General features: G+C 37.9%; 1 protein-coding gene and 1 pseudogene across 2 annotated transcripts in view; both read left to right on the forward strand.

Moving 5' to 3' along the window:
* The window catches only part of LOC114480493 (nucleosome-remodeling factor subunit BPTF-like), a 41031-nt gene that overhangs the window by 8740 nt on the left and 9280 nt on the right, over window positions 1-23011 (forward strand). For both annotated transcript variants that reach the window (XM_028474726.1, XM_028474794.1), the window contains exons 4-20: window positions 1739-1907; window positions 3106-3363; window positions 7339-7527; window positions 7709-7884; window positions 8553-8732; window positions 8932-9113; window positions 9294-9425; window positions 10010-10139; window positions 10465-10600; window positions 10865-11110; window positions 11921-13949; window positions 15269-15393; window positions 15691-15819; window positions 15969-16119; window positions 18247-18286; window positions 18681-18906; window positions 19169-19318. In XM_028474726.1, coding sequence (XP_028330527.1) covers window positions 1739-1907; window positions 3106-3363; window positions 7339-7527; window positions 7709-7884; window positions 8553-8732; window positions 8932-9113; window positions 9294-9425; window positions 10010-10139; window positions 10465-10600; window positions 10865-11110; window positions 11921-13949; window positions 15269-15393; window positions 15691-15819; window positions 15969-16119; window positions 18247-18286; window positions 18681-18906; window positions 19169-19318 — 4648 coding nt within the window. The remainder of the gene's footprint in view (window positions 1-1738; window positions 1908-3105; window positions 3364-7338; window positions 7528-7708; window positions 7885-8552; window positions 8733-8931; window positions 9114-9293; window positions 9426-10009; window positions 10140-10464; window positions 10601-10864; window positions 11111-11920; window positions 13950-15268; window positions 15394-15690; window positions 15820-15968; window positions 16120-18246; window positions 18287-18680; window positions 18907-19168; window positions 19319-23011) is intronic.
* Window positions 16539-16656, forward strand: LOC114472805 (uncharacterized; annotated as a pseudogene).

Here is a 23011-nt window from a genome sequence, read left to right on the forward strand (position 1 = left end):
TGAACTTTAAATATACCCATACACAACCAAGTAAAACAAAAAGTACGGGACGGGTAAGTAGCAGTAAAGCACGACAACCACATACAATGTGTAGTCGGTTTAAACTATTTCAAGCGACATTTCCTTCTACATGTGAAATTGATGTAATTAGCACATCTTCAATGTGATGGGTTAGTGCGACTGGTTTGTTTGCTCACTTTGCAGTTTTCAAATTGAAATTCTTAAAAAAGAAACATTTGGTAGCACTTGCAGCATTTTTTCCTCTAAATATTAATTAACTATTCACCTTTGTTACCTCCACCAATGAGGTAATATTTTCACCAGTGTTTATGTTTTTGTTTCTTTGCCTGTTAGCAGGATTATGTCAAAAGTATTTGACAGATTTTGACAAAATGTTAACCAAAAATAGACCTCATGCCATGGAAGATTCCAGTAAATTTTGGAGGGGAATTATTGGCCAAAAATTCATATTTTGGTTAGTAACTAACCAATCTTTATGAAATTCGGATTAATTTACATCGGGTTGGCTCTCCAATTACATCACCAAGTTTCATTCACATCAGATCTCGACAGGGTTGGGGTCAGTTATAATTGCAATCCGTAATTGATCATTAATTACAATTATGGAGTAATTGTAATTTAAAAAATCTGTTGCTGTCGTAACCGTAATTCAATTGTTTTTGAGTTTAGATAATTTACTTTGCAATTGTAAATTATTTGCTGTCAAATATAATTTAACGCTAAACTGGGGAACCATGTTACAGTTCTACACATATGTTGTTAATTATTAAAATATATTTCATAACAAACTTTTTTACATTTTACCATTTAAAAAAAAAAATTGAAATTTAGGGGTATACTGACACAAAAAAGGCTCAGACACCCACACCAAAAATATTAAAACCTATATTTTCATTGATTAGGAAGCCTAACAAGGAAACCAATAGATGAGAAAGAAAATAGATGATTTGTTTTTAGTGTATTTTACAGCTGATTTCGGACCCGTTATCATAAGCGATGCAACAGGAAGCTTAAGGTTAACTTTTGTTTAGGGGTGTCCCGCTCCGATATTGATATCGGATATCGGTCCAATATCAGCCAGAAAATGAATATCTGTTTTTATTGGACTGCATCTAAAATCTATATATTGGCGCTTCGATAAGTTTTTGTTGTTTTTGTCCCCGCCCTCAGTTGTTCCCACCATATACTGACGGTAAAAAAATGACTGAAGTGAACTTGAATTGTTGACAATTGTTTTCTGTTTGAGTAGCATCACTTGATCAAACCTTTTCTAACATTCCACACTATAAAATAAGTAATAAAAGTATGTATGATTTGTGCTGATATTGTTTTGAATCAAAATCGGTATCGGCCAACACTCACGGCTGCAATATCGGTATCATATCGGAAGTGAAAAAGTTGTATCGGGATATCCCTACTTTTATTAGCTTATTTATTTCAGGCTCAGTTATTGTAATTAATTGGGGTGCCTGGCACATTTGGACCTACTGTATTGTTGATAATGGGGATATAAATTTCTTCCAAGCCCTTAAAGTGTGAATGATCATGGTACTGATCCAGATAACTGCAAATATTTGGCAAAGAGGATATTTGGGGCTTGGTGGAGGTTTCTGCTCTTGTTGGGTAATGATATAGTCTTATTCTGTCCTAACCTCCTGTGTTTTTAGCTCCTGTTGAATAATGTATTTGTTTAATATTTATAAATCTGGTTTTCTAGGTTCAGCTTGCTGAGCTCATAGAGTGCTTGGATAAGAACGCCTGGGAAGCCGAACTCTACGCTGCCATTGAGGAGTTGAGGGATGAGGTTCACACACACATGGACATCACAGAGGACCTGACCAATAAGGCTCGAGGAAACAACAAGTGTTTCCTCACTGTTGCCAATGGTAAAGAACTCTGCCTCTTTCTTTTAAGGCATGCATATGAACATGGGCACTAACTGTGTACACAAACTGTAACGACCTAAAACTGCTGTTACGCATATGTTTAGCTTTGTGAGTGTGTATGAATAATTAAAAAAGACAATTTTGGAAGAACAAATGGCCTTTACGATGTTTTTTGAGGAACAGCAGAGTTTTATTTAATACCTCTTTGGCAGCTTTAATGGTTAAATCAAAAAATGTTTCAGATGTAATTTTTCTGTTATGAGAGCTCATGGAATTTACTTCATTAAAGGCAGCAAGTCTTTCTATACTGAGTGGATTTCTTTATAAATACCTACAATAGGCATCTTATTCAGGGTGCCATCCACTCTGGAATTGGTACCAGTGAACAAAAAAATGTAAATATAGAAAATAAATACACAAGATATAAATGTTGTCTAACTATTATTATTATACATGCATTTTTCAGTATTGTGTTACAGTAATAAGTAAACACTGAAATAGTTCTGGAATAGGATTTTCCCACAAAAATGACTATTTTTTTTTCTGGTTTCAACTTCCCTCATAGTGATTAAAAAAAAGGTTTAGGGTTTCTCTGCCTAAAGGTTTAAATCCTCCTCTGTATTTGTCTTGGCATGATGGACTCTGTTTATTACTGTAGAGCTTTTTTCCCTGCTTTAATGTTCGAGGCAGCCATCTTTTATGTTGTTCTCTTGTCGTATTATTATGAGATAAGGCAAAAAAACAATGATTAACCTTCTCATAATGGATCACACTTCTGTTTAATATTTACCCAGAAAGTTTACCTTCCAGCATTTTACACATAATAATGCATGAGGCGTTAGAGATATCATCACACAGAAAAAAGCACAGTTTGACTCCTAATTATTTACTGAAAAGTAAATAATAAGATAGATTTTAGTTGTGGGTGAATTATGCAAATATTGTCATTTTGTTGAATTTACGTTATTTTTAATGATCGTCCTAAACACATTTTTAATATTTAGTTTTACATTTTTTGATTTAATGTCCTTTGAAGTGCACGGCTGTCTGACATGTTAATAATTTTCACTTTTTGGATATTAATTTGTTTATTCATAACGCGTGATGTATCAGTAGCACTACATCTTATTTTCTACCTTTATCCTTTCAGTTGTTTGGTATCCTAACAGTGCTTACTTTGCATATCTCTCCCATCCAGATGAGATCCTGGAGCGATTGCGAGCAAAAAAGGAGGAGGAGATGGAGGAGGTGAAAAGACGAGCAGCTGAGGAAGCCATGAGAGCACGACTGGAGATGGAGAACAGGGACGTAGATGTAGAGAACGAAAATGAGAAAGTACCGATGACTGATGTGGGACAGCAGGAAGGCCAGCTAAATTATCTAACACCAAAAGAGGACGAAGATTTAATTAAAGAAGAGCTCACCAAGCAAGAAAATGATAGCATCAAAACCGAAGGTAAAATCCTCCAACATTTCTTGCCCTGAGTAACAATGAAATCCACAGCAAGAAGTGTTTTCTCTGTTTCTTGTCCATTTTCCGCATTTTAATCTTTGTTAGGGAAAGCACAACAAAGGTGTGTTCTAAGGATTAATTTCACTGTTATCTGAAGTAAATTTTATATCCTGTGCTGTTTTATTATAGGAATCACTCCTACTCCTGATTTAAAGATTAGAATATTGAAATAAATTAACTAAATAGACTAAAATAAATACTTTAAGTTATATATCTCAATCTAATCCATGGTCTCAGGTCAAGCACCAGAATTTTACAAACCTATTAAAAACGGATTAGAGGCGTTGTATATTCTCTCTGACATGGTTTCTTTATTATCCCCCGCCACAAAGTGTGGAAGAGGGATATAGGTTTGAGCTCCATCTGTCTGAGTTAAAGGGGACAGCTTTTTTCAGAAACACTTTAAGATAGGATAACCAACTTTGGTGTGCGGCTTCAGGGTATCAATACCTTGATGTAGTTCGAAAATGAGAAGTGCGCAAGTATTTTTTCCGGAGTTATTGCCCTTGTTCCGTTTTTCTTTATTCTGTTTGAGGTATCTTTAAAGGAGACAACTTTTCTTAGAAATCATTTAGGATAGGATAACCAATTTTAGCGTGTGGCTTCAGGGTATCAATACCTTGATGTAGTTCAAAAATGAGAAGTGTGCAAGTATTTTTTTCGAAGTTATTCCCCTTGTTCCGTTGTGAGTTATATTGACAACCAATCTGGTGGGGGATGTTGATGACCATTTTCTTGTTTAAAATGAAATCAACAGTTAAATGCAGAAGCACCAATAGACCATTAGATGTGATCTTAGATCAGAGCTGCATTCTCACATTTTGTCAGTCATTAGAAAGGAGAACATGTGTGCGTGTGTGCTTGACACACGGAAAGGGGCACTTTAAGGATGTCGAGATTAATTGATCCAAATCGGTATCTAGATACTAAGTTGCGCGATGCGAGTGTATCGATTAATCTGTACAATTTACGGGTGAAATTGAGATGCATTGTTCAATGTGTCAAATGTGCACTTTTTTGTTAGATTTGATGCTTATAAGGAATGCAATAAATCCTTTGCCTCGGGTACTATACTTAATTGCAGATACGTATTTACTATTTAAATCTTTGGTATAATTTTTTTAATCATGTTCAATTCAATCCAACTTTATTTTCATGTTGAATCGTAACGCACAAAATTGCATTGTGTAGAAGTGAAAATTGTATCGAACCAGGAACAGGGGTGAATCGTATCGGAGATTCAATATATCGCTAATGTATGGTAGCGCTGGTAGTGTATTGAGGTACGTATCGAATCGTTGTCAGTGATGGAGATTTACATGCCCAACACCATTCATGAGCCTCTGAGCGTAGTCAAGGCGTTTGTGTGTCATTCAGCTCAAATGATGGCAGAACGTGTCACTTAACATTGCGTGCATCTGTCACTCTTTAATGTAATAGTGTCTGAATGTGTTTGTTATTAGACAAGTGTAAAATAACCAGCTGTGTGTAATTGAATGAAACAGTTTATTTAATTAATTCTGCTGCACGGAGTGGGAGAGAGCAGTTTGGTCTGCACAACTAGGAGTAGTAAGTTCATGTGGGGATGTTTACATCATGTGAACACTTTTAACTTTAAAATATTTCCCCAGCTCAGACATCTTTGCGAGTAATACTTCTACAGAGGTTCTCTTTTTGCTCCCTGCCGGCATGAGAGGAAAACTAGCTTGTGAAAAAAAAAAGATTGGTTTGGGTTTGGTACAATTTTGTTAATCACCTATCTCTGACATTTTTAAAATATTTCTTGCTTATGAAACTATAGAAATACAAAATCCAGCACAAAGTGTGATATAGATCTGTGTAAAGCACCAAAAAACATTAATTTTAGCTCTTTCCTACCCAGACAAGTTAGAGTATTTTCAGCCTTTACTTCTTCGCTTTGTAGTAATAACTATCTGTTGTCACTAACAAGCTCTTCCCAAATACAGAAAACTAACAATCTTAAAGTGTAACTAAACCCTCAGGTTTTGTCTGACTTGGGGGTACATAAAAAATTATGGGTGATTCTCCTGGAGCAGTTAGGACAAGCCCAGTCTATACTATAAAATATCCAAAGAACAATCTATGCTACGCTAACTACCTGCTAAATACTCACTATACTTCTCTATTCACAATTCTATCAATTAAACCTACTCACCATAGATTGCAGAGTCCACAGGTGCTAGTTCTTATAGGAGGTGCGGGGCAAATAGTGCTTGTTTGTGACGTAAGATGGTCCCAATACATCACAGAATCTTGTTCTCAGCCAATAGCAAAATTTGATTCTAATAGCTGGGTTTCAACCTATAGAGGGCAGTCACTCTTACATTTTTACAACAACATACCCCAAATTGAAATACTTGTCAAGAATTGGACTAGGATCAATCAATAACACTACTTACTAGGGCTGGGCAATTTTGCCTAAAAAAAAATATCTGATTTTTTTAAAGAACAATTTGATTTTTTTAATGCACTTAAAAATGTCTGCAGACCTCAGATATATTGTCTAAAGTGCAACTTTATTGCTGTGATTGTCCTCAAGAGTTAAAATGCATAGAATAATCCCAAAATAAAAAGTAAATGAGGCTCTGTTATTCAACTATTTCAAGCTTTAACCCAGGTTTAAGCAAAAGCACAACAGTAACTTCACAGTAGCTTAAATTTTCTGATTAAGAAATCAGATAACTACATATTTTATAACATTACAATTAGAAAAATAATAAACTCTTCCTTTAGCATATCAGCATAGAATAAAACATTCAACATGCCTGTGGCACACATATAGCCTACTTAAAGGGTAAACAAAGAGGGGGCTGGCTCACATTGGAACGTGAAAAAGTCTGAAAAAACTGTGGTGGGGAAAAAAAATTAAAAAATAATTATTATTATTATTTTAAACTCAAATTTTCTAAATAATTTTTTTTTTATCTACAAATTTGACTAATCGATTAAATCAATTTTTTTACCCAGCATTGCTACTTACAACCAAATATATTTGTATTCAGCAGAAAAGTGTGGTTTTGGGGTTTAGTTACTCTTTAGGTTGGGCCACCAATGCTCCAAATATCCCTGAGACAGATTCCCACAGAGTGAAGGGGCCACATGGAAGCTGCTTACACCTCTCAATTGGCTTTTAATTTGCAAAGTGCTTTATTGCCTCAACAACCTGCTTATTCTTTCATAAAGCAAATATGTTTCGGTGTTCTTTTTAGAATCTTGTCAGTCTGAGTCTTTCATGCATCTGTTGCGCTATCCACTATTAGGGTATGTATTGTTAAATTGACATTACATTACTTTGGTTCTAATTGTAAAATAAGCCTTTTTGCTAAAACATTGCTTGCACGAGTTGATTTTAAATTCCATGGCCATCGCTTAGTATCTTCTTGAGTAAATGTTATTTTTTAAATCACTTCTGTTTTGCTGGTGTATAATGTAGGTGGTGTTCTTAGATTATATGTCCAATAAGTATTGGTGATGGTGGTTTGCGTTCTATAGTTGTACAAACCTATTTAAGGGTGAGGCATGGAGGAATGTTTTCCTGAATGTTTAATTGTGTCTTTGTTATAAACACATCAGAATCTAATGGGCTTGGCATTGAACTGCTTGACCACATCCTCTCCATCTAGATCAGCCCTCACAGGCCAGTTATTTGTTTTAATCAGGTGGTGTGTCATGAGCAGGGAATCATTCAAAAATCAGCAGAAGACTGACCCTTAAGAACCAGAGTTAAGCTCTGTGATTACATCACCAGCAGAGGGAGACACAATTCTATCATACTGTATAACTTTCACATCATTTTCTTTAGCTCGTTCATTGTTCTATTCAGACATGTTAAAACATTTTTTTGTAGTGTTTGACATATTTTACATGTAATTTGTTTATGATCTTTTGTCTAAGTAGCAGGAAACCCATCATCAGATTCTGGTCTTGTCAGCGGAGATGGCGTTCCCAGTCTGACCAATCCTTCTCAACCAAGTGAAGAGAACAGCAATGGCAGTGTTGGGTTTGGACTCCTCTCCAGAGTTATTGAACCCCCTGATTTGGCAGACAAGTCTTCACAGTCATCTCTGGCAAGCTTGGATGACACAGGTGTGGTAAAATATCATCTTCAAATCAGAAAAACATTAAAAAATGCAAAACTTAAATGGATACACAAGCCTATAAATGACTTTCCTACTCAACCCTCTGGATGCTCATGATGTGTCTAGATCAATATGATTGGTTCCTGTTTTTAAATGCTCTCTTTTTTGTTTACATTTTGCATGTTCAGGAGATAGCAGGGACTCAATTAATGGTGAGATGACTGGTCTCGGCAGTAAGAAGTCTTTGGCGACTCGCATGGTGACCCGGCTCAGGAACCCTGAGAGCAAGTTGAGCCAGATGAAAAGCCAGCAGTTTGCAGCTGCTGTTCACGAAGCCAACAAGGGGTTCAAGGAAGGCAAAGAGGTGACAACAAACCAACAAAACAAAAAGATAACATGGAACATGTTTAGGCCTTCAGTAAACACATTTGCATATGCCTCAGCTCCCTGTAATCCCATCAGCTTTGAGCTATGTACATAGACTGTTCAAATCACTAATAATTAGTCAGATAAGGATGGGTAACAGTTTTTTGATAAATGTTTCCTTTTTTCATTGGCACCATTGGTGGGAAAGTAAATGAAAACTAAGATCAGATTTTTCCTTATAGTATAAAGATGACTTTTTCTTTGGATATAAAACATTTTTTCTTTATGCGACTTCATTTTTATTTTTATTTTGGTCCCCAACTTCGGGTTTGCCTGTCATATAATCATTTCAGTTTCCTATTTGGTGTAGTTTATGAGATATTGGAAGCTGAAAATGGAAGAAAAATAAGGACGCACTAAGATCGACACATACCCTCTTCACTAAATTGGCTATATATTAAAAAGTATTCATCCAATCAAACAAAAAATTTACGATGTGCTTATTGAATAATCACGGAACAATTGGTAAAAATTTCAGATTTTTTTGCCATTTGTGAAATGGCATGGAATGATCCATCGATAACAAAGTTTCTTAACGGGAATTATTTTTTTAATGAGAGTTGATTATTTAATGTAATTGAATGTTTTTGATGCGTAATCCTGCAGGTGCTGGTTGTAAACGCTCAAGGCGATATCACTCGTGTGAGCACACGCAGCAGCAAAGAGGTGGTGATGAAGGGGCCCGTTTGCCAGTACTTTAAGCTCGGTCAGGAGGGAAAGTACCGTGTCTACCACAATCAATACAGCTCCAATGCCCTGGCTCTCAACAAGCACCAGCACAGAGAGGCAAGTCGGATGCAGACGTATTTATTTATTTGTTGTTCATGCAAATGAAGTTTTTAGTGAGCACAGGTTGAAATTGTTCAGAGACTTGTGAGGGTACCTGGAGTTTCTAAGTTGATTTTAATCAAATTATAAAGAATGTCAGATTCTGTTGTATTCTTGTGGTCTAGTTTATGAAATACTTTTCTTCTTCTTTTCACAGGACCATGATAAAAGGAGACATCTCTCTCACAAGTTTTGTATGACGGCTGCTGGAGAGTTTAAGTGGAACGGTTCAATTCATGGCTCAAAGCTTTTGACCATCTCAACTCTGAGACTTAACATAATCCAGCTGGAGAACAATGTACCAGGACCATTCATGCACCCCAACTGGGCTTCACACAGGTACAGAGCTGAATGGAGGTCTGGGATGTAGAAGTAGGGTTTCACAGTTCTGTGTTGCATCTAGCGCTCTTGTCAGAACTTAAGACTGAATTTGCCATAATTTAAAATTCAATAAAACTACATTTTTAGATGAAATTGACACTTTGGAAAACCTGTTAAATGTGTTTTCTTTGTTTTAAGGACCAACTGGATCAAAGCTGTTCAGATGTGCAGCAAGGCTCGAGAGTTTGCTTTGGCTCTGGCTATCTTGGAGTGTGCTATCAAGCCTGTGGCAATGCTACCTGTGTGGAAAGACTCACTTGGCCACACCAGGTAAGCATTCACTCCATGTACTCTACATTACTAATCATTTAAAACTGTTCATAAATATTATAAAATCCCATACCTGTTAGTTATGTGTTACCCGTTGGTTTAAGTGGTTAACAATAATGGCATCAGACACGCACCGACTGCATGAGCTCAAGTAACGTGGACCCAGCTCAGCAGTCAGAGTCAATCATAAGCAGATCAGATCAAAAGGCCCACCCTCGCTGTGAGGGAAAATATTTAGACTGCAAGTCCTTAACCGGCACCACCCACCTCTGCTGCGACTACGGCTTCAGAACCACAGGGCCTCTTTAAGGAGGCTTTTTTACAAGCTCAGAAGCACAATGTGTGCATGTGTGTGTGTTGTTGATGCCTGAAATCAAAATAATTACATAAAATATTTGGAAACCTTTGTTAAATATTTGCTTTGCACAGCACAGTTATTAGTTGTTTTTTGTAGTTCAGTAAACATTTTTTAGCTGTATTTGCATTATTTATTATTGCATATGATTAGGATTTTTTTAAACTGCTTATTACTTTACCATTCAGTAACACTTGAATTGATTCATAACTTCTCAACTTCTCTTTAGGTTTAACCGCATGACATCCATGGAGCGTGAGGAGAAAGAGAAAGTGAAAAAGAGGGAGAGGAAGCTGGAGGAGGAGGAGACGTTACAGCAGGCCACATGGGTCAAGTACACCTTTCCGATTAAACACCAGGTAATCCTCACACATGCTCAGAGGATGACTGCTGAACTTTGTCAACATGAAGAATTTGATACATCAGCATGGAACAACATAATCAGCCTCTCTCTTTGGAAGTAAATGCTTATTCAAAGACTTTAAAGGCTTTTAAAGGCTTTTCTACATGAAAACTTAGATGTTGTACAAGTCCGGTCATTAAAATAGAACACAGTGGTATGCTGACGTGACGATGAAAAGCCTTTCATGCAGCAATTTAAATCAGTTTGTGACAGATTTGAGGTTAATTCACAGTTTGTTTGTTTTAATCCATTTGTGTGTTTTCCTTCCTCATCACTATCAGGTGTGGAAGCAGAAAGGAGAGGAGTATCGTGTCACCGGCTACGGTGGATGGAGTTGGATCAGTAAGACTTATGTGCAGCGGTTTGTCCCCCGACTTCCCGGCAACACTAACGCCAATTACCGCAAAGAACTCGAAGGTCAGAAATATAAATATTGACGCCATTAAAGTTTGAGTCTACAGTAAGTTACCTGGAGCCAAAGTGATTTGAATCTGACAATGTGTCTTCATTTTCATTTTCAACTCTTCCTTCGAACACTTTGCTTATTTTATTTCATTGTCACAATGAGATTAATCTAAGTGTTAAACCAGGTGCTGACTTTTACCCTGTGTAAAACTTTGATTTGTTATGTTACCTTTAATGTTGAACACTGATTCTCTGTAATTTCTGTGTTTCCTAAAGACGCAAAACATGGAAAGAAATGCACCCTGCTGGATTTGAGTCGACATACGGGGGAATTATCAAGTGAAGCTCAGGTAGTGGGTGACCCAAACAGCAAAGAAAATGATGAGGACTGTTCTAGTGTCTCCAAGCCACAGTCTGTTGAGATGGTAGAAGAAGAAAAGAAAGAAGAGCTAAATGAAAAGGAAAAGCTGCCGGAGGAATCATCCACTAAAATGGAGATGGATCCCCCAGAGGCACAATCAGGTAAAAAACAAACTATGACAGATTGTGTTTCATGACAAAGGCTGTGTCCGAAATGGCCTACTCCGTACTATACACTACAAACTTCATGATAATATACTGTCTACTGTATACTATAAGTATGATTAGGATGATGACCGTTTCCCAAGATGCATTTCAAACCAAAGAATGACAAAAACTGAAGCTCACTGAAACTAATTATCTCAGTTGATTCGCCACCTTTGAAAGTTCTGAAAACATTTAAAGCAAGAAAGTGACCAAGTAGAATATCAACATGTGGTCATTTGATCCATAAAACTCGCGGAAACACATTTCATGGCGACATTTCAGAGATTTTCGGAGAGCCGCCATTGTGCTCCTGACAAAACATCTGGTTAAATTCAAAACAAGAGCCCTATTTACAAAAGTGTTAAAAACTAATGGAAGACATGAAGAGATGCTTTTTTTTTCGAAAAGGGAATGTTTGACTTGTAGCTTGAAGCCCGTCCAAGGACGATTTTACGTTCCGCTTGCAATGCATCATTGGACGGTTGAGTATGACTAGTGTGCCCACCATGCATACTTCAAAAATGTATTTTTTGCATACTCAATTTTTTCATACTATCTAATGAATGCACTACATACTAAATTTGACATCAGACTTAGTATGAGTAGTACGTTAGTATCCGATTTCGAAAACAGCCTCAATCTATGGTATACTTGTTGGCGTATTAATCCTTTGATCTTTTATTTTCTGCTTTAGATATGAACAGCTGAAAAATAATGTTGAATTGTCTCTATGTCCTGTGAATAAAAGCTTCATTCTCTCTTCAGGGTCCATTGAGCTGCAGGAAAAGTTATCCCTCAAAGAGGAGCCCCTTGAAATCCTTGATCGACCGTTTTATTTTGACGTGGTGGACGTCAGTAAAGGTTTCCTCAACCGAATTGCCTATAAGAAAAAGGTCAATCCTTCCAAGCTGGACATCCTTTTGGAGCGAAGAGTGAAGCAGCACATATTTGAGGAGAGACAGCAGGCGTCTGCCCCTAAGCTTCAGAGTCCGGCACCCGTCACCTGCACTTTCACTCCTGTTCCAGGCACGCCAAAACGACCTCGATCACCACTCAAACCCCACTCACTCATTCAGATGGAACTCACACAGGGTGAATCTTTGACAGTGGAGCAGAAATGTCCACCAGCCCAAACTGCTGGAACAGGAGAAGTTGAAGGACAAGAAGTAAAAGAGGAGAGCAAAGCTAGTTTGTCTCAGTCTATTAATTTTTCCACTTCCTCTTCTCATCTCTCCAGCTGTCAGCCTAAAGACAGTAGTGTAAGTAAAGAATCAGATTCAGCACATGATCCCGACACCTCTGGACCTCAAGAAGCAGAACAAAACTCACCTGTAAGGACTTTGCAGCCACAAGATAATGGTTCAGACTACGTAAGGCAAGAGGGCATCAAACTGCCTGATTTACAGGAAACGCCAGCTGAAGGACTCCATTGCTCATTAGAGCAGCAACTATTCTGCCCCACATCAAATATGGACAATGTTGCAAATATTGAAAATACAGGGTTTAATAGGTGCATCACAAAACTGGACTCTGTACAGACATTTTCAAAGGTTGTTGACCAAAAAAGCATGTCGGAATCCAAACCTATTCAACAAAACTCAGAAACATCTAGCTTGAAGCGTTCAGACACTGAGGAAAATGGCATGGAGCCAGAGGAGAAGTTAGAAAACATGCCAGGCATTAAATATGGTAGAACTTCATGTGATGTGACCCCTAACCCAGTTACTCCCCTTCCTCAGGTAAACGGTAATGATGGCCCTGTGAGTGAATGGACACTGAATAATTCTTTAATGAGTCAGAATAACAGTGTGCTTAAATCCATGGTGAATAATGTTGGTAAGGTAGAAGAACAAGGGATGGATGAGCCGTTTAAAGAAGGCACAGTCCAAAAACCACTGGTGAATGGAGATTTAGCTCCTGTTAACTGTAGCAAGGGTTGGGAACAGGAACCCAGTCTGGTTTCCAAAGCAGAGATGGACCAAAAGGTCATATTGCCAGACCAGGATTACACACCTGCGGTAAAGAAAAAAAAAATGGAAAATAACACAGACTTATTTGAAGGCAACGCCCAGCACAACACCAGACCAGCTATAAAATCCACAGAGACCACACCCACCTCAGGGGTCAAGATCATCCGAATGGCCCCTTCTCCCATTCCCTCCGCAGAGGAGTCGAGTTTGAGCGATGAATTTACTGAGGATAATAGTAACAGTGGGTCAGCACAGCCACTGACGCCCATCGTCACCCAGGAAACCAACATCTCCACCACAACAGTTGTTTCCAATAAAGTGACAACAGCCCAGGTGCCGTCGTCTGGAAATGTAACCTCAGCTCCAGCATCAACAGCAGACAGCAGTGCAGTGCCTAACCCAACTACTATGACCAAAACTACTGTCAGTGGTCAATCACAAGACCGCCAGAGCGAAACGGTGATGCAAGATGAAAAAACAACGCTCTCGGTCAGTGAATCAACAACTGACAGCAGTGCTGGGACCATGAAGTCATCTGTTGCTGTGAGCCACGAGGAGTCTTTGTCCTCAACGAAGGGTCGCGTTCGTCTCCTCAACCTTTCCTGCACCAAGAAAACACGCTCTGACACGGCGCTTCCATCATACTGCAAGTTTGTGACCAAGAGCAACAGGAAGAGCATTTTTGTCCTGCAGCATGACGACTTGAAGGTTCTGGCAAGGAAAGGCGGTTTCCGGGAAGTGGCCATATTTAGTTACAATGCCAAGCCTGCCCTGGATATTTGGCCATACCCTTCACCCAGACCCACGTTCGGCATCACCTGGAGGTAGGACCACAAGCAAATGTCACACCAACAGACTGTAAACTCATTGTGAAAGCATTTGGGACAATCATGTGACACATTAATATTCTGTCCACTGCATGTCTTTCAGTTAAAAAAGGTTGAAATGCATAAAAAGATGCCAAATTTACTTTTGTAATTTATTCTGTTATTCGAAGTGTCAAAATATCATGTGGTGCGAATGTCTGGCCAAAAAATCTTTAAGATTACTCTAAATCTATTCACATTTATTTTCTGCCATATTTTAGTTATATTATACTCCTAAGTCCTGTATAAGATTTCTAAGTATTTCCATATTTATTTTAGTCATAATATTCATGCAAACCTTGCCTGATAATGCCTTATGAAATATGCATTGCAATCATTATGCGTTATTGACCCATTTGTCAAATATTTAATTTATATTTGATTTAATTTGAAGCCACTCTAAGATCCAAAATCTAAACTTGCCAAAACATAAGAACAACATGAATAAATGATTGAAATCTTTAGTTATTATTACAATAAGCACAAGAGAGGGTTCAGGAGAGCCTTCTGACTCATATAAATAAAACATTTCAAAAACAAAATGATACTGCCAATTAAACAAAGTGTCATAGTGTACATAAAGACAAAAAAGTGGAAACCGCTGGTCTAGTTGTTGCAGAGCAGCTGCGGTTAAAGCAGGACCTCTGGTTGTTTTGACCAGACCTCAGAGGCCCTGAAGAGCAGACGTGAATCATCTCGTGGTTAGACATGCCACCTTGTTCACTCGTTGCACTGACTAAAGGAGACAGATTTTCCACCTGTGGGAGAACTTTTTAAGTGTGTAACTGCATTCACACGTGTGCTGCCTGCTGATGTGCTTTTGTACATGCTTTGATGGAGGAGTTCTTATTACTAATGACTAATGTAATGTAATCAAGGGTTATTTTATTAGGAATGTATGCCTTGATGGAGGACATCCTGCCTTTAGATTCAGCTATGAGAACTTACTGTGAACTCCCAAAAATGTTAATTAAATAGAAAAAAGTATGAGCCATTTGAACTGTGTGAATATAAATGATTGAAGTGTTTTTCAGACAAGGAAAAAAAAACTCTCACAGAAACAAGTTTATCTTCAAAGATGTACATTGATGATTTTAAAATGTGCTTTTTGTCATTCAGAGTACATCATTTTGACTGAACTGTTTTGAAACCTGAGCCAAGATGCTGTCCTCTAGGCTTTAGTTTTTTGTTTTTATGTCACACAGTTTTCTGGAGTTGTAAATGTTTACTTGCTTTTATTCATGACTAATCCATGAGTCTGTGTATGATGTGCCCAGGTATCGCCTACAGACGGTGAAGAGTCTGGCTGGAGTGAGCTTAATGCTGAGGCTCCTGTGGGCCTCTCTGAGATGGGACGACATGGCTGTCAAACCGTCCGCTGCAGTCGGCACCACGCGAACAGGTAGACCTGCTGTCACTTTAAACAACAATGTATATTTGTAATGTGCTGCAAGCCCTTTTCATGAAAAGTAACGCTCACTTTAGTGCAGCAACTTGAGTGGCAGCTGTAGATTACGTAATAATGTGTTTGTGTTTATATATATATATATATATATATATATATATATATATATATATATATTCCCACCTATTTATTTTTCCCAATAACTATTTATTGTATTTTTATGATTGTGTTTGGTGCTTCTTACATCCTCATCATTTCTGTACCATGGTCTCCGGCTCTGTCTCATCCCTACAGAAACATCAGACACTGAGATCACAACTACTGAGATCATCAAACGTCGTGATGTGGGACCGTATGGCATTCGCTCCGAGTACTGCATCCGCAAGATCATCTGCCCCCTCGGCGTTCCTGAGACACCCAAAGGTAAAAAACATAGTTACGAAGGGCTGGAGGTCTTTTCCAGATTTGTCTGATACGCTAAATTATCTACATCAGAGTTTTTCATAGAATCAGGACCAAAGAAAGAAGACCATTTGCTGGGATTTGTTTAATTATCTGTACATGTGTCTCAGAGACCCACACGCCTCAGAGGAAGGGTCTGCGCTCCAGTGCCTTACGCCCCAAGAAGCCCGAGCCTGCCAAGCAGACGGGCCCAGTGGTGATCGAGACCTGGGTGGCTGAGGAAGAGCTGGACCTTTGGGAGATTAGAGCCTTCTCTGAAAGGTCAGAATCTGATCCAATTTAGGTGGACAGCTATGGGGCGCTAAAAACTGGGAGGAGGAAATGCAACTACAATGATGTAGCATACACAATCAGATTTATCCAACCTGAAACTGTTTGACTGCCCTAATTTGTTTATTTAGTGTGTTTTAGAGGCAGGTCTTAACTGTCACAGCATTATGCAGCGATGACTGCAGTGATTGTAACATGGAAAATGCACATGGGAAACAAAGGCAACAAAAAGAAATTATGTTTAATGCTTGAGTGAACATTTTTGGTCTGACTGATAAGGCTCATTTGACTGATGTGGTTCATAACATCAACCACTTTTCACAGAGCATTGATTGAGAGTGTCATGCCAGAAACAGCACTGACCAGCCGCTCAGGTGGTACACTTGTGCCATCGCTGTGCACATAGTCGCTTATGTGGCCATACCAACCTGTCATTGCCTGATCCCGTTAGATCTCAGAAGCTAAGCAGGTCTGGGCCTGGTTAGTAGTTGGATGGGAGAACACTGAGAATTCCAGGTGCCACAGTGGGGGACAGTCACCCCAGTGGTATCTGTCATCGTGTCCTTGGGCAAAACACTTCACCCACATTGTCTAGTATGAATTTAGTGTGTTGGTGGTGGTCGGAGGGTGGCACACTATGGCAGCCTCGCCTCCGTCAGTCTGCCCCAGGGCAGCTGTGGCTACAATAGTAGCTTACCACCACTAAGTAGCTAAAGACCAAGTCAAAAACCTTGGTGTTCTGATTGACTCAGATCTTACATTCAGCAGTCAGATCAAATCTATCACAAAAACAGCCTTCTACCACCTAAAGAACATCTCCAGAGTGAAAGGTTTAATGGCTCAGAAAGATCAGGAGAAACTGGTCCATGCTTTTATCTCCAGCAGACTGGACTATTGTAATGGTCTTCTGACAGGAATCCCCCAAAAGAGCATCAAACAGCTACAGCTGGTTCAGAACGCTGCAGCTCAGGTCTTAACCAGAACAAAGAGGTCAGAACACATTACTCCAGTTTTAAAGTCTTTACACTGGCTCCCAGTCAGCCTCAGAATAGACTTTAAAGTTCTGCTGCTGGTGTATCAATCTGTGAATGGGTTTGGTCCAGAATACATCAGTGACATGTTAGTCAGGTATGAACCCAGCAGGTCTCTCAGATCTATGGACACAGGTCAGATAGTGGAGCCCAGAGCTCACAGTAAACATGGTGATGCTGCTTTTAGTTGTTATGCTGCAAAGAAGTGGAACAAACTGCCAGCAGAGCTGAAGTCAGCATCTAATGTGAACATTTTTAAATCAAAGTTAAAGGCACTTTTTTTCTCTACTGCATATGATTGAGAGAGAGATTTTTGGTCATGTTGTTGATGTCATGATGATTTTACTGATGAGTTTAATTGATTTTACTGATGATTTTAATTGATTTTACTGATGATTTTAATTGATTTTACTGATGATTTTAAATGTTCTTATTGATTTTAAACAATTGAATGTTTTATCATGTAAAGCACATTGAGTTGCCTTGAGTATGAAATGCGCTATACAAATAAATTTGCCTTGCCTTGCCTTGCCTAAGTGCGGAGTGAAAGAATAATCCCTTAATTTTGTAAAGCGACTTTGAGTGTCCAAAAAAGCGCAATATAAAATTGATTTATTATTATTATACACTAGGCAGCTGGTATTTTTTTTAGGAGTGAGACGGGGACAGACTTTTGGTGATGTTATATGAAAAGAAAAACTTATTTATGTGTTATTTGTCAAAATAAAAATTGTCACAAAAAACTGCACTAAAACCACTAAACCTTACATTTTCTGTTCTCTATGCTAAGTCCTCATTTAGATTAGGTGATCCCAACCATGTTTGCAGTGCACTGATTTGAGCAGCAATTTCAGTAAAGAAATGGCGTGTCCAAAATATTTAAGTATGCAAGCAATTTTGCGCTCTTCATTGTAATCTTTGTAAATCAGGCCCTCGGTAACTTATTCTCATGCCTGTTGTCTGTTATCTGAATCTTGTAAATACATTACCCTTTTAATACTTTAATCATTATTGACATTTTACATTGGAAAGTCCTTTAACAGATGCGTGTTCAGATATATTTTATTAGTCTCTTCCTATTTTACAGGGTGGAAAAAGAGAAAGCTCAAGCAGCAGAGCAAGCTAAGGTGAGTGTGGTTTAACTCAATGAGAGTTTTTGGGAAGTTAGTTCTGGTCTGAAAGTTTTAAAAAAAAAACACTAACAATTTAGATTTTGAAACCTTTCAGGCATTAGTCCAACATCAAAAGATGATTCGTCATATCGAAAATATCTCGGTTAAATTACTCCACTGTTTATTTTTTTCACCTTCACTAATTGTATTAGGCATCTTTAAGCATTACAGATACATAAAACATTGAAATATTGATGGTATTTTACTTTTTAACATAAAGTATTATAGCAAAGACTTATTGATACATTTTCTTGTTAAATTAGCATTGTTAAATATCCTTATTGTCTATAGACTATGATTGTGTGTGACTGGTGAAAAAGCACTGAATGGATTTAATCCATCTTCACAGAAGCGTCTTGAGCAGAAACCAGGTTTGGTCACGGGAACTCCGACTGGGAGTCCGGCCACGCCCATTGCCACGCCCAAAGTCATCGTGGGCTCAATCTCTGGTCAGGGAACCTCAGGAACCAAAGTGGTCCTATCCACCAAGATGGGCACCCCCGTTACATTCCAGCAGAACAAGAACTTTCAACAGTCCTTTGCCACTTGGGTCAAACAGGGTCAAAGCACACAGGGTACGCCTCCATGTGACCTGTTTACAGACTTTCAAGCAAGAGGGTCACACTCTACCTTTTTGTCATTGATCTATTTCAAAGGAGCAATGCCTTATCTATAGTACATTATTTTAAGCTATGAGCTAACATGTTTTTGACATGTCTGAGTTTTTCTGCTGCAATCTGAATGTAAATGTTTTAGAACTATGCTTTCATTTTATGCACATAGCTCTGGTTTTGCCAGTTTTTTTAAATTAATTTCTGGTTGATGTTTTTTAATCAGGTTTGAGCACAGAGACCACAGTGGGCACATCGGGTGGACACACTCTCCAGATCACTGGAACCTCTGTTGGAGGAAAGGTTGTAACCACCAAGCTGCCTCTACCCGCCAACAGCAAGATCGTAACAGTCAATGTGCCATCATCACAAGGAGGTATGGCTGCACACTTCAGCGGTTGCCTCATTTAACTGTTTCAGGATGTTTGTGTGTTGGTTTTACATGCTTACATGTAGACTTTAGATGTTGGAGCTATGTCCCAGCAGCCTAATTAACTATTGTAAGCAATTTAAACCTGTCTTTGGGTTTAATCATAACTGGTTTTACAACAGCATTAACATAAAATATTTTACCAACTCTGAGGTTAATTCTTATTTTTTTAAGTATGATAGAGCTTGAATTTACTGGTACTGACACTTAACCTGACTTCATGGTACAGATGATTCATCCAGGCCATTTCTGAGGGAAGTTTACATGTTCTCACATCAGCATATATTCTCCTGGTACTCCTGGTATCCTCCCACAATACAAACACATTCATGTTGGCATAATAAACTCTAAATTGAACTACCTGTGAGCCTGGTTAGCATACGCAGGTTTAGAAGATAGATCAAGATAATTTTGAATCATATACTTTGTTTCATTTCACTCAATACTTTTTACTTTAATTCAGGGTCCCCACGATCATGAAATTCCTGTAAAATGTATGGAATTTGAAAAAACGATTTTCCAGTCTTGAAAAGTCATGGAATAATTTAACAGTTTTGAAAAGGTTTTGGAATTATAGCCCTTTTATTGTAATATTTAAAATCCAACCTTTCCTATTCCTATGGGAATTAAGCAATACCCTTAACTTTAACATATTGTGTTGTACATCGCTTTGGATAAAATTGTCTACTAATTGTAAATGTAATCTTATAATTAAACATGGCAGCGTTTAGTTGTTTAACGTTCCATTCAATAGCTGATGCATCACTGCAAAATATTGCAAAATGTATTATGGCAATTTTGCCATAGTACATTGCTATATGATAGATGAGTGATGGACACAACTTGCATTCCCTGTGCCACATTTTTGCTATTAACCGTGGCACACTCGCAGACCTCTGTTACACTAGTACACTGGAAAAGCCTGCTCATTTTGAATAGATCTTAGTGGTTCAGCACTAAGTCCTGGAAATGTGGTAAAATATTTTGGAAAAGTGTGGGAATCCTGTTAATTTGATTGTATATTTAAAAACTATTTAAATCCAGAGAAGATGCACTGCTCCTGCAAGGGAGAGAATAATGGTTCAAACCTGATTGAAATTGTATTTAAGGCAATTGTTTTATACATTTATATACCCTATGAAAGAAGTACACAATATACCTTTTATTATACTTATGTACATTTTATTAGATTTTATACTATACTTGCAGACGTACTGTCATTGCTGTCTTTAGTAAAACTGCTGCTCCTGTTCCTAATACCTTTTAAACAGGTTTATTTTATTACTTTGCTTTAATTAATCCTTTAGAGTGTTCCATAGTTTAACTTGATATTGTTATACTTATTCTTTTCAGTGTTGTCCTCGCATGTTACATCCTTAGCATTAGTTAGCACACATTGCTCTGTGTATTATTTGCACAGTTTTGAGTCGAATGAGGTCTGGGAGTTTTAAAGCTTGCGTTTTTGAGATTGTCTATTTGTGTAATCACTGTATCCTGTATTATTGATCAGTCTGACGGCTCTTACTTGCATTATGAACGAACGGTTGGATGTTTGATCTATGTGTATTCCCCCACACCTCTAAACAGCAACTCAAGTATAGGAACAAAAGTGTACAGTGTAGTGCTTTTTTCATTAAGAATGTCCCTTGTTTTATCCAGGTTAGCAGTGTTCTTCTGAACTTCCCTTTTACATACTCTATATGTGGTTTCCAGCTTATCTTGTGGTCTGAGATCACACCCAAGAATTTGACTTTGTTTACTCTTTCTGTTTTCATTGTCAATATTTACTTTTACATCAAAAAATTGTTACATCTACAAGTTTAATGATCAATCACACTTTGTTTATATAGCACATTTCAAACAAATTCAATTGTAGTCCAAAATGCTTTACATGATTTTACAAAAGTGATTGACAAAAGGTAAATGATTAAAAGGTTTAGAGACTAATGCAAACAGAAGTAGATTTATAAGATAATAATAAAAACAATGATAACTTATTTATATCAAACTATCTATCTATAAAGCAAGGAATCTCTGTCTGTTTGTGTGTGTGTTCCTCAAATATTTCTGCGAACCAGGCTCAGACTGACCGGAGAATTTCAACATGGCTGCTGCTTGGTTCAAGGGTCTAATATGCTAAAAAAAAAAAGTGTTACACTGAACAGCAGGTATATGCACTGCTTGGCAAAATGTTACAATTTCCTGGCCTACCTTTATGAAACCAAGGGGGTTTATTGCCTGTTCTAAATAAGCCATCTCCTTGGCAAACTGAGTTCACATGAACATGTCAATCAGGCCTGAAGGAATAGACAATTAGAATGTCTCAGATCAGATGTGCTCAATTCACATTTTGTCATGTAAAAAAATACTTTACCTATCCGTAACTTACCTTGAATATGTTCAAAACTAGGTAATGACAAGGAATGAGTTTTTTTGGCTGTCTTTAAAATAAACTTTCTGGAATGTTGCCTCAGTCTACAGCCGAGGTGTGTGAGCTTAATTCAGAATTGTTTAATTCAGAATTAAATTTGTATTAAGAATTACGTGTTTACAAGGTCATTTTAAAAAGGATTTAACTTTTATTCTGAATTAAAGAGGAATTAAAGCTCGCATGAAAAAGGTACTTAAACTCCCACTTTTCTAGAGCAAGATATACTTCCTACAAGCACTGCATCAGTAGTCACAAAGGAAATGTATACATTTCCTTTGTGACTACTTTCAAGAGCAGCTGCATATCCATAACAGTAGGATATTTGTATTATCCCCCAAATGTTTTATCATCAATATACATTATAAACATTTTAGACCCCAATGCTGACCCTTGTGGTACCTCACATGTAATTCATATAACTTGATTTTTTTGGGTTTTCTGTATAAACTGTTTCCTGTTTTGTAAATCATTATTTTAGCAGTCCAAAACAATACCTCTAAAAGCATACTTTTCCATTTTTTCCTATGAGTATACTGTAATCGACTGTGTCAAATGCTTCTTAAGATCTAAAAAGACTGCAATTGTACATTCCTAGCGTACAGGTAATTCAAAACAATGTGATGTTTGTACATACATTTCCACCATGAAGTGTGCCAAATTAGAAGTACAAATAAAACTTACTCAGCTTTGAATCTTCAGATGAGGAAAATGATATTCACCATGGATACAAAGACGGTGATTTTTCTTACTTTTTGAAGTGACCATGAAGGAGAAATTGAGTTCAGGTGGAGTGTGACCATTTAATGGACATGTGTATTTATCCAGCATGACTGTTAGGTGCTCTGTTGGTTTTGGAAGGGCTAAAGGAAGTAAGGCAGGAAAACAAGTTTACCCTGAGGTCTGCTTCCCAGACAGGTAGCCCTCTATAGCAGGAATCCAATTTTCTTTTTTCCCCCTCGGCCTTTTTCAATGGAGGTATACCACCCCACTTGCCGGATTCCCAACTCGGCGACCTCCACAAACAGCCACTCCATAGAGGAGTGTGTTTGATGTGTGTGAGTAGAGCAGCTACTCCCCAGACTGAGGACCATGCTCCGCGTCCCTGTTTGAAGAGGGAAACCCTTGATGTATGGGGTTACCTGCTTAGTTGTGGCTGAAAAAAAAAACCCACTGCAAAAGGGGAAAAAAGGCATGCTTCTTGTTTCCAT

The sequence above is a fragment of the Gouania willdenowi genome, chromosome 1 (genome assembly GCF_900634775.1).
Source record: "Gouania willdenowi chromosome 1, fGouWil2.1, whole genome shotgun sequence".
In the NCBI taxonomy this organism is placed as follows: Eukaryota; Metazoa; Chordata; class Actinopteri; order Blenniiformes; family Gobiesocidae; genus Gouania; species Gouania willdenowi.